The 12,438-nt window shown below is 44.5% G+C and overlaps 1 protein-coding gene across 3 annotated transcripts in view; it reads left to right on the top strand.

The window, feature by feature from the left end:
* Positions 1-12,438, top strand: part of DOP1B (DOP1 leucine zipper like protein B) — a 125,525-nt gene that overhangs the window by 55,092 nt on the left and 57,995 nt on the right. For 2 of the 3 annotated variants that reach the window (XM_023191195.1, XM_023191193.1), the window contains exons 8-11: positions 1,551-1,660; positions 1,913-2,027; positions 7,178-7,298; positions 11,450-11,569. In XM_023191195.1, the coding sequence (XP_023046963.1) occupies positions 1,551-1,660; positions 1,913-2,027; positions 7,178-7,298; positions 11,450-11,569 (466 nt within the window). Of the gene's footprint in view, positions 1-1,550; positions 1,661-1,912; positions 2,028-7,177; positions 7,299-11,449; positions 11,570-12,438 lie in introns of those variants that run through there. The other variant, XM_023191203.1, reaches the window with a different exon arrangement.

The following is a 12,438-nucleotide window of genomic DNA, read 5'->3' as shown; positions in this document are numbered from 1 at the left end:
TCCAGGGCCATGTTTCTGTGTGTCAGAGTGTGTCGACTGCCTATAAATTTATTGGCAAAGGGCCCTTGCCTGTTGGTTGGAAGGCCTCCCAGGGACAGAGTCTAGGAAATTGCAACTTAAAAGATAACACGTTCATGAATTTTCTAAAGTCCGATATTCACACATCTAAGAAAAGGTGGTATGCAGAACGATTGTGACAGGACTTTACAGCTCTGATTAACTCTCAACATTTAGATCTTCTTTTTCCTTTTTGAGATGGAGTTTCACTCCATCACCCAGGCTGGAGTGCAGTGGTGCAATCTGGGCTAACTGCAACCTCCGCCTCCCAGGTTCGAGTGATTCCCATGCCTCAGCCTCCCAAGTAGCTGGGATTTCAGGCACCCACCACCCCGGCCAGGTAGTTTTTGTGTTTTTAGTAGAGATAGGGTTTCACCCTGTTGGCCAGGTTGGTCTTGGACTCCTGACCTCAGGCGATCGGCCCACCTCTACCTCCCAAAGTGCTGGAATTACACGCCATTGTACTCAGCCTAGCATTCAGATCTTATCAAAGATCTGTACCAAAGATCTTACCAAAGTCAAGAAGTCCTCTTCAGTCCTTCTTCCTTCTCTTCTCCCTAGTTATAAAACTTTTAAAAGTCATTGCATGGAAGCTTACTAAGGATTTTAAGAAGACTATTTATCGGCTCTTTAGGACTTGTATGTAAAGGATGATTTTGTTAAATGCACAGCTCTGCTCTTACGGGACTTGATATGCTTTGTGGAGGACACTGGGCCTGACCACAGCGCCAGCTCTGACTCACTTAGTTACGGCCCCAGGAGCCCCATATTCTTTGCCTGTACCATGAGGATGCACTTCCTTGCCCTGAGAATCTCGCAGACTTATCCAAGGCTCCAGCTATTGGGGGCATGTGCATGAGAATACCTTGATGTCACATAATGCTGGACAAAAAAACACTGGTTTTAAAAAATGATCCTCAGCCAGGCCTGGTGGCTCATGCCTATAAAATCCCAGCACTTTGGGAGGCCAAGGCAGGTGTATCACCTGCGGTCAGGAGTTCAAGACCAGCATGGCCAACATGGTGAAACCCCATCTCTACTAAAAAATACAAGTGATTCTCCTGCCTCAGCCTCCCAAGTAGCTGGGATTACAGGTGTGCGCCACCACACCCGGCTAATTTTTTTTGTATTTTTAGTAGAGATGGGGTTTCATCATGTTGGCCAGGCTGGTTTCGAACTCCTGACCTCAGGTGATCCGCCCGCCTCGGCCTCCCAAAGTACTGGGATGACAGGCATGAGCCACGCGCCTGGCCAACAGGATGAATTCTTAGAACAAACTAAATTGATACCCATTGAGATGGAATTCTGCCTGTCTGATCATTAGCCACACCGCTGTCAGAAGAAGAAAATCTGACTTGGTCTTTCTGGATCTGATTTTGGTTTTCTGTCAGAGGAATGTAGTTTTAAAAATATTGGAGCGTGAGACTTTCGCACGATATGATGTCCTTTAAAAACATAGCTCTCTTTACAGCTTGGCGTTTGTCCTTTTATAGGCTCAGACATTAAAGGAAATACCGTTGTGCCAGAATCTGAAATCTCAAATTCTTATGAAGATCAGTCGTCTTATTTTTTTGAAAAATACTCCAAGGATCTTTTAGTTGAGGTAAAGGAGCATTTCTGGAAAGTTCAGGGCATCCCTGGTGACGATTCTCCAGTGGATTTCTTTGGGAGGCTTCCACGCAGGCAGTGAGCACGTTCCTTGGCCCCTGGTTTGGGGAACTGCAGTGTATTTGTTGCATGCTGGGTGACTGGTTTGCCTTCTGTCCCAGAGTATTTAACAATTAAAATGGCCAGTAATGTTGTTACACTTTATGATATACGATATTCTAACATGTGGCTTTTTTAAAATGAATAGGGTCTGGCTGAGATATTGCATCAGAAGTTCATAGATGCCGACGTGGAGGAACGCCATCATGCGTACCTGAAGCCTTTTCGCGTCCTCATCAGTCTGCTTGACAAGCCGGAGATAGGTAATGTTAGAAATGCTGCTACAATCCTATGCCAAATACAGATTACCTGTTTTCAGGGAAATACAACACGGTGAGATACAACCAAAGTGTTATTTTGAATATAACTTAATCTTTGGAATTTCAGAACTTTGAAGTCATGTTATATGGTTCAATGATCAGATCTTTGGTCACTTAAAAGTTTTGCATGGCTGGGCGCAGTGGCTCATGCCTGTAATCCTAGCACTTTGGGAGGTAGAGGAAGATCAGCTGAGCTCATGGATTTGAGACCAGCCTGGGTAACATCGCTGAAAAGCCATATTGAAAAACCCCATCTCTACAAAAAAATACAAAAAAATTAGCCAGGCGGGGTGGTGCTTCCCTGTAGTCCCAGCCACCAAGTGGCGGAGGTGGGAAGACCACCTGAGCCCAGGGGATCGAGGCTGCAGTAGGCCGTGATTGCACCACGGCCCTCCAGCCTGGGTGACAGAGTGAGACCCTGTCTGAAAAAAAAGTTTTGCACAATAATTTGAACATTTTTGTTAGGAAAATACCTTTGAGCTCCTATAGTGTCTACAGAACACCTATGGTATTTCCTTTTTAAGACTGTTTCTGCAATGTCATACTTAAAATGAGCTTCGGTTTGATTTTCAGTTAAGTAGGGGACCTCCTCCATTTTTTTGCCTTGGGATCCTAGGCAAGCCACTTCTTTTCACTGTGTAGAGTAAAAACATTTTCACTGTAAGATGAAGGGGGTTGAACCAGACTCTGGTCACCGAAGGCTCACCTCTTAGAGACTATGATCCTATTAGCATAGGTTGAGAAAAGTGACCTTCTGTCACTATTTATTTATTTATTTATGAATGAATGAATGGCAGAGTCTTGCTCTGTTGCCCAGGCGAGAGCGCACTGGTGCAATCTTGGCTCACTGAAACCTCCGTCTCCTGGGTTCAAGCAATTCTCCTGCCTCAGCTTCCCCAGTAGCTGGGTTTACAGGAGTGTGCCACCACGCCTGGCTAATTTTTGTATTTTCGGTAGAGATGGGGTTTTATCATCTTGGCCAAGCTGGTCTCGAACTCCTGACCGCAAGTGATCTGCCTGCCTTGGCCTCCCAAAGTGCTGGGATTATAGATGTGAGCCACCGCCCCGGCCATGTCCCTCACTTTAAAAAGAAATCTGTGGCCGGGTGCGGTGGCTTATGCCTGTAGTCCCAGCACTTTGGGAGGCTGAGACGGGCAGATCACAAGGTCAGGAGATCAAGACCATCCAGGCTAACACGGTGAAACTCCGTCTCTACTAAAAATACAAAAAATTAGCTGGGCGTGTTGGCGGGTGCCTGTAGTCCCCGCTACTCTGGAGGCTGAGGCAGGAGAATGGCGTGAACCCAGGAGGCGGAGCTTGCAGTGAGCTGAGATTGCGCCACTGCAGTCCAACCTGGGTGACAGCGAGACTCTGTCTCAAATAAGTGAGTGAATGAATGAATGAATGAAATTTATGGCTGGGCATGGTGGCTCATGCCTGTAATCCCAGTACTTTGGGAGGCCAAGGCAAGTGGATCACGAATTCAGGAGTTTGAGACCAGCCTGGCCAAGATGGTAAAACCCCATCTCTACTAAAAATACAAAAATTAGCTGGGCATGGTGGCGCGTGCCTGTAGTCCCAGCTACTTGGAAGGCTGAGGCAACAGAATCGCTTGAACCAGGGAGGTGGAGGTTGCAGTGAGCCAAGATTGCGCCACTGCGCTCCAGCCTGGCGACAGAACAAGACTCCATTCAAAAAGAAAAGAAATTTGCGGCTGGGTATGGTGGCTCATGCCTGTAATCCCAGCACTTTGGGAAGCTGAGACAGGTAGATCACCTGAGGTGAGGAGTTTAAGACCAGCCTGGCCAACATAGTGAAACCCCATCCCTACTAAAAATATAAAAATTAGCCAGGCATGGTGGCGCACACCTGTAATCCCAGCTACTTGGGAGGCTAAGGCAGGAGAATCGCTTGAACCCAGGAGGTGGAGGTTGCAGTGAGCTGAGATCGTGCCATTGCACTCCAGCCTGGGCAACAGAGTGAGACTCTGTCTCAAAAAAAAAGAAATTTGCTACCATATCAGTTCACTTTAAGGTCTACATCTGCATATGTGAGCCCTACCCCAGGGAAAAGATCCCATCTCTTCCATTGGATTGCAAGCCTAAGAATGTCATTTCAGTGCTCCAGGTCTACCTGCCTCCTGGTAGCTGTTTGCAGAGAACAAGAAAGCTGAGGGCTGGCTGGATACAGTGGCTCACGCCTGTAATCCCAGCACTTTGAAAGGCCGAGGTGGGCCTCACTTGAGGTGAGGAGTTCGAGACCAACCTGGCCAATGTAGTGAAACCCCATCTCTACTAAAAATATAAAAATTATCCGGGTATGGTAGTGCATGCCTGTAATCCTAGCTACTCAGGAGGCTGAGGCAGGAGACTCGCTTGAATCTGGGAGGCAGAGGTTGCAGTGAGCCGAGATCACGCCAGTACACTCCAGTCTGAGTGACAGAGCAAGACTCTATTAAAAAAAAAAAGAGGCCAGGCGCGGTGGCTGAAGCCTGTAATCCCAGCACTTTGGGAGGCCGAGGCGGGCAGATCACGAGGTCAGGAGATCGAGACCATCCTGGCTAACCCGGTGAAACTCCGTCTCTACTAAAAAAATACAAAAAACTAGCCGGGCGAGGTGGCAGGCGCCTGTAAGTCCCAGCTACTTGGGAGGCTGAGCCAGGAGAATGGCGTGAACCCGGGAGGCGGAGCTTGCAGTGAGCTGAGATCCGGCCACTGCACTCCAGCCTGGGCGACAGAGCGAGACTCTGTCTCAAAAATAAATAAATAAATAAAAAATTAAAATTAAAATTAAAAAAAAAGAGAGAGCTGAGAGCTTTAGTGAAGTGGCCTGTCTCTGGCCTTGGGATGGAGGCCCTTCGCTTACCATTCAGAAGCACAGAGCATCTGCCATGTGGCAGGGTCGGTGCCAGCTCTAGGGGAACAAAAGGGGAGCAGCTTCGTGTGAAGTTACAGGAAAGGGGAGACTCCATGTTCCTGGAGTGTTTTCACTGTTCATTAATAATAACCATGGCTGACATTTTTTGAGCAATTATTTTGTGCCAAGTGATTTGCATACATCCTTTTATACTGTCTGCACACACACCTCCGTCCTTCCGGCAACCGCAAGATGGGTGCTCCCACTATGCCCATTTTACAGATGGAAAGACTAAGGTTGACCAGGAGTAGGTCATTTGGCCAGGGCCAGTCAGGAGCCTAAGCTCAGTTTGTCAGCACCCCCTGATGCTTACCTGATTGCACTCAGAGAAGCTGTACCCAAGATGTTTGCTTCTGTCCCCACGTGAACTTTATTCCAAGAGTTGTGCAGCTCTTGTCGTTCTTAACCAAAGCCCAAGTATGAAGCATTTGTTCTTCCAGGCTCTGCCCCTGATGTGCTGCCTCAGGGTGTCTGCACTTTGTTCGGATTCCTCTTTCCATCTCCCCGCTCCCACCTCAAACCAAATAGATTTTCCTGCTAGTGTAAAGTAACTGCAGCTCTGAAAAATCATGATTTAGTCCAAAAAGTGGAACAATTATATAAATGTATTGGGAGCTTGCTGTGTAACTTCAGGGAAGTATTAAAAGAAGAAAATATAACTTAGCATTCTGGAGATGTGTGTTTTATGTCAAAATCATGCACCTTGTTGAGCCAAGTAAATGTTGCTGCTAACTTGGGCTCCAGGTCATATTTTCTGGAAGCAAATGAATATCGTGCTCCTGCCCAATTTTAACAGTCACTTAATTTACTCTTTCTAATTTTTTAGCTGTCTGCAAGAAATCATACTGAGGAGGCAACGGAGGTGGTTATATAGAACTAGGAGGCACAGGACAGCCATTCAGTCCTGTCCATGCTTTTTGTGGCTGGGCTTTAGCCATACCTCATTTCCTCCTCCGTCAATCAAGCCTACAAAATTGCCTTCATTTTTGTAACAAGCATTTAGCATTCTTATGCTGTGGATAAAATACACAGAAAGCCAAGGCCATGTGCGGTGGCTCACACCTATAATCCCAGCACTTTGGGAGGCCGAGGTGGGCAGATCACCTGAGGTCAGGAGTTCGAGACCAACATGGCAAAACCCCACCTCTACTAAAAATATAAAAATTATCTGGGCATGGTGGCACACACTTGTAATCCCAGCTACTTGGGTGGCTAAGGTGGGAGAATTTCTTGAACCCAGGAGGTGGAGGTTGCAGTGAACTGAAATCACGCCACTGCACTCCAGCCTGGGCAACAGAGCAAGACTCTATCTCCAAAAAACAAAAATAATAAATTCTATCTTTAAAAAAAATACACAGGAAACTAGCATGAAAATAGTTCTCTCAGAGACACATCTTTTGGTTTTGTGAAAAGAAAGTGTTAAAGATTGGATTAATCTGCTTTTTTGCCAGTGTTGACAGAGCTTTCGTTTTCTCTGAATTGATTGCGTGTTTCTTCCCCTGGATACATGGGTAAGAAGTCAGGCCCTCAGCTGCCTGAGGGTTGCGGTTTGCAGAGCGGAAATGCCCTGTCCATCCCCTGCCTGGTTACAGTGAAGCTTCTCTAACGTGCAGCTGGTCCAGTTCTCTTGTGCCATCTTCCTCAGCATTTCAGGATGGGCATCATTTCTTTTGTGTTGCTCCAGCTCATGACTAAAGGAATTGAAGAAGTTGCCCTGCTGTGTGGATATTTCTGTTGAGTAGTTTATGCACATTTAACACACGTTTATGCACGTGTGTTTATGCACATTTAACACACGTTGTCTGAGCTCTGCCTCCATCTAGCAGAGTCTGCCTTGGGCAAGTTACTTAACCTCTCTGTGCTTCCATCTTCTTATGTGTAATCAGCAGTACAGGATCTGTCCAGATGGCTGTTACGAGGGTTTAATACGTTAATAGATGTAAAATACGTAGAAGGGTGTCTGGCACATAGGAAGTTCTACAAAAATGTTGGCTATTTCCATGAATGTTGTTTCCCCAGCTAAAGTCGTCACCACTAAAGTTAAGTTTCTATATATGTTAGACTATATAAATTGTCTGTATGCGCAGGTTTACTGTATGTATGTCTTATGTATATGTCACTTACTGATTTAAAAGGGAGTGTTAATCTGTCTCTGACCATCTTCCTTCTAATTGCAGGGCCTCAGGTGGTTGGGAATTTGTTTCTCGAAGTCATCAGGGCCTTTTATTCTTACTGCAGAGATGCCCTTGGTTCTGATCTTAAACTTAGCTACACCCAGAGTGGAAATTCGTTGATAAGGTATGAGTTTGGCCTTTAACATCACGCATCTCTCTCCCTCCCCGGTGCTATGATTTTTTTTTTTTTTTTTTTCCTCTCTTGCTTACTATAAATTGTGAAGTGGTAGAGAAAGTGGAGATGCAGCAGGTGAGACCCTTGGTTAAAATAATCAATGCCTTGAAGTCAGTCAGTGGGAATTGACTGTTCCTTCCGGAGTACTGTGAAGAGTTTAAAGGGAGTTTGATGTAGTCTTTCCCCAGCCTGGGCTGACAGGTATTTATTGATTTTTTGATCAAGTATGAAGTGTATTTTTGATCAAGTATGAAACAATGAAATGTATGTATTGATCAAGTATGAAACTCATTTAACAAAGGCAGCTTGATCTAGTACACCCAAGTGGTAAGTTACAGGGCGGAGAGAAGAGGGAAAGTGGAAGGGGGTGTGCCTGGCAAGTGGAAAGGGGATGTGAGTCTTCAGGACAGGAGTCTGAGGTGTGTTGGGGGAGATTGGGGGAGACCCAGGCAGGGCACCGGAGGGCACAGGCTCCATTGCCCCGGAGGCAGAGTGAGTGGTGTTTGGAAGACAGCAGGCATGTTGACCTCAGGTGCACAGTTACACACAAACCCTGTTTTGTTTGTTTAGTTTGTTCCTTTTAAGGGGATACAACCTTTTCCTTTTTGCTTTACTCTTAATGTAATTTCCTTCTGTCTGAACTAGCATTGGGTACATTGAAAATTTAAATCAATTTTCCTATTTTTCTGGTTTATTAGTTATAAGTGTACCAAGAGTTCTTAGTGTTTGCTTTTTTCTCCCAGAATGGAAGCGATTTATTGTTTTTCTGAATATGAAAGTAATACATGTTCATTGTTGAATTTACTGATATTTGAAAGATCAAGAAAAAAGATGTCACCCACAATCCTAGCACCCTTCAGAGAAAACCATAAAACATTTTTACCTCTTTCTAGACTTCTACTACATACGTAAATACATAGATGCCTGTCTTTTATTTTAAAGGTGGAATTACACCAGTTATTTAGTTGCTTGGGGTTTTCCTTTTATTTTCTTGTTGTTGGTTTGTTTGTTTGTTTGGTTTTGAGACGGGGTGCCCAGGCTGTAGTGCAGTGGCGTGAACATGGCTCACTGCAGCCTCAGTTTCCTGGGCTCAAGCAGTCCTCACGCCTCACTCCCTTAAGTAGCTGGGACTACAGACAGGCACCAGCATGCCCGGCTAATATATATATATATAAATTTAAAAAATGTGTATGTATACACGTATATATATAAATATGTATATATACATGTATATATAAACATATGTGTATATATAAAATATATATGTATATATAAATATATATACATATGTGTGTATATATAAATATATATATAAATGTGTGTGTGTATATATATATATATTTTTTTTGCAGTGAGCCATCTTGGCTTACTGCAACCTCTGCCTCCTGGGCTCAAGCAATTCTCCTGACTCAGCCTCCCAAGTAGCTGGGATTACAGATGCCCACTACCATATCTGGCTAATTTTAATGTTTTTAGTAGAGACAGAGTTTTGCCATGTTTGCCAGGCTGATCTTTCTCTCTCTATATATATATTTGTTTGTTTGTTTGTAGAGATAGGGTTTCACCATGTCGCCCAGGCTGCTCTCAAACTCCTGAGCTCAAGCAATCCGCCCACCTCAGCTTTTCAAAGTGCTATGATTATAGGTGTGAGCCACCGTGCCTGGCACTCTCTGGAGTGTCACTCTCCAGCATGACAAGGTCTCACTCTGTCTCCCAGGATAGAGCACAGTGGCACCATCAAAGGTCACTGAAGCCTTGAACTCCTGGGCTCAAGTGATCCTCACACCTCAACTTCCCAAATAGCCAAGATGATAGGCACACACCACCACACCTGGCTAATTTTTAATTTTTCTGTAAAGACGAGGTCTTGCTGTGTTGCACAGGCTGGTCTTGAATTCCTGGCCTCAAGCAGTCCTCCTGCCTCAGACTCCCTAACTGCTGGGATTACAGGTGTGAGCCACCGTGCCTGACCACTGCTTGTTTTTTTGAAATGCAAGTTGTAAGTAGCTCTACACTGTTCTCCTATGGGATTAGTTGCCTTGGATTTTTTTGTTAAGGATGTATCATTTATTTAAGGCCAAGTGCAGTGGCTCACACCTGTAATTTCAGCACTTTGGGAGGTCAAGGCAGGCAGATCACTTGAGGTCAGAAGTTCAAGACCAGCCTGGCCAACATGACAAAACCTGGTCTCTACAAAAAAAAAAAAAAAAATACAAAGATTATCTGGGCGCGGTGGCACGTGCCTATAGGCCCAGCTACTTGGGAGGCTGAGGCACGAGAATCCCTTGAACCTGGGAGGTGGAGGCTGCAGTGACCCGAGATCGCACCACTGCACTCCAGCCTGGGCGACAGAGCAACACTTCATCTCAAAAAATAAATAAAAATAATAAATCCTGACTGACCAATTTTTTATTGATTGACTTTTAGACAGTTTCTGCTTTTTCAGTTTTGTTTGCTTGTTTACTTTTGAGATGGAGTCTTGCTCTGTTGCCCTGGCTGGAGTGCAGTGATGCGATCTTGGCTCACTGCAACCTCCACCTCTTGGGTTCAAGTGATTCTCCTGCCTCAGCCTCCTGAGTGCTGGGATTACAGGCACCTGCCACCACGCCCAGCTAATTTTTTGTATTTTTAGTAGAAATAGGGTTTCACCACGTTGGCCAGGCTGGTCTCAAACTCCTGACCTCGTGATCTGCCTGCCTCAGCTTCCCAAAGTGCTGGGATTACAGGCGTCAGCCACCGTGTGCGGCCTGTTTGTTTTTGAGACGGAGTCTTACTGTGTCACCCAGGCTGGAGTGCAGTGGCACCATCTTGGCTCACTGCAACCTCCACCTCCTGGGCTCAAGCAATTCTCCTGCCTCAGCCTCCTAAGTAGCTGCAATTACAGATGCCCACTACCATATCTGGCTAATTTTTATGTTTTTAGTAGAGACAGAGTTTTGCCATGTTTGCCAGGCTGATCTCAAACTCCTGACCTCAAGTGATCCGCCTGCCTGGGCCTCCCAAAGTGCTGGGATTACAGGCGTGTACTACTGCACCCGGCCTTTTTCAGTATTTTTGAATGGCCTTTTAGTGGTGCACTTCTGCACACATCTATGTACCTATGCAGGGATTATGGTAGGATAAATTTCTTGAATAAATTTCCTGAGCCATAGAAGATAAACATTTAAGGCTGGGCTGTGTGGCTCATGCCTGTAATCCAGCACTTTGGAAGGCTGAGGCGGGTGGATCACTTGAGGTCAGGAGTTTGAGATCAGCCTGCCAACATGGTGAAACCCCGTCTCTACTAAAAATACAAAACTTAGCTGACGTGGTGGTGCACGTCTGTAATCCATTCCAGCTACTCCGGAGGCTGAGGCAGGAGAATTGCTTGAACCTGGGAGGCGGAGATGGCAGTAAGCCGAGATCGTTCCACTGCACTCCAGCCTAGGAAACAGTGAGACTCTGTCTCAAAAAAAAAAAAGGAGATAAACATTTAAAATCTTGGCTAAATTTCCCTGCTGAATATCTGTGTACCATGTTATTCCACCAATAGAGTATGGACTAAAACTGATTTTCTGTACAAATTCTTTTTACAGTAGCTCTGAAATTGTTGTTGTTGTTGTTGTTGTTATTATTATTATTATTTTGAGACAGAGTCTCACTCTGTCACCCAGGCTGGAGTGCAGTGGCGCAATCTCAGCTCACTGCAACCTCCACCTCCCAGGTTCAAGCGATTCTGCCACCTCAGCCTCCCGAGTACCTGGGATTACAGGTATCCGCCATCATGCCCTACTAATTTTTGTATTTTTGTGGAAACAGTGTTTCACCATGTTGACCCAGCTGATCCACCCACCTCAGCCTCCCAAAGTGCTGTGATTACAGGTGTAAGCCACCACACCCGGCCCTGAAATTTGTTTTTAAGAGACTGTATCAATATAAATATTGTTTAGGATGGCATTATGCAAACACATTATAAGAACAGCAGTATTTTCATTTTTATCAGGATGTGTCAGCTCTAGAAATAAGTTACAGATGGTGAAATCGATTACAGTTTTTTGGACACTTTTTGTAATTCAGGATTTTTTTATAGATGTATTTGTTCATGTCCTCCCCTTTTACAGTGCAATCAAAGAAAACAGAAATGCCTCTGAGATTGTCAAAACGGTGAATTTGCTGATCACTTCTCTAAGCACAGACTTTCTCTGGGATTATATGACGAGGTGTTTTGAGGAGTGCTTTAGGTAAGTATGCAGTTCAAGAATACAAAATATTTAGGAAGGATGAGAGGGTTTAACAATTTTGTAGCTGCTTAGAATGTCAGATTATATATAAGTAGCTGAAGCTGAGTAGTCTTTCCTGAGTTTTAAAATTCAACTAAAACAGGATTGGAAAGAATTCATTTAAGATTCTAGCAGAATAAAAACATCTCCAATAAGAAGGTTCACATAATCTTTGCCTTGTAATTCTGAAGGTGCTTTAAAAGTCTAACTTTAGAAAATCCTCCGTGCATTTTCTGGTTACATTCATCAAATCGGCTTTCCTCTCCTGGCTGCCTGATCTATTGAAAGTAGCTTAGTTTTGTGGCTTTGTGACTGGATAGAGCGTTTTTGAAATCTTCAGTTTTCTTAAATTTTTACTGAAATTAATGTATGACTGGTCAGATAAAAGCATTTCTGTTTTAAGCTGTTATAATCAGCTTTACCATCTCTTTTAACCGGGTGAATTGCACCACCTCTAAATTGTCTGCCGTGGCGTACCACGGGAACACCGAGCTTTCCTGGCGAGACCTTTCCCATGCCATTTTCTTTATGGGAGGAATAAGGTCATGTCTCAAACCCTGTTTTGTCCTATGAGGCATGCTGTAAAACTTATTTCTTGTTCATCTCCACTATAATGCTTTTGGCTGTCTTAGAGTCTTACTTCTCAGCTGCTACCAGTATGCTTTTCTGTCCAAATAAGCTCACAACCCTGGGATGAATAAGTTAATTACAATTGGATCCACAGCCAACAGCAAGGCCTTATTTTATTGAGGTTAGAGTATGCTTTGGTCAGCCTGGCTGTTAATGTTATGTTATGTTATGTTATGTTATGTTATGTTATGTTATGTTAT

Source organism: Piliocolobus tephrosceles, chromosome 19, assembly GCF_002776525.5.
Source record: "Piliocolobus tephrosceles isolate RC106 chromosome 19, ASM277652v3, whole genome shotgun sequence".
Taxonomy (NCBI): Eukaryota; Metazoa; Chordata; class Mammalia; order Primates; family Cercopithecidae; genus Piliocolobus; species Piliocolobus tephrosceles.
This window is presented reverse-complemented; position numbering and strand designations above follow the sequence as displayed.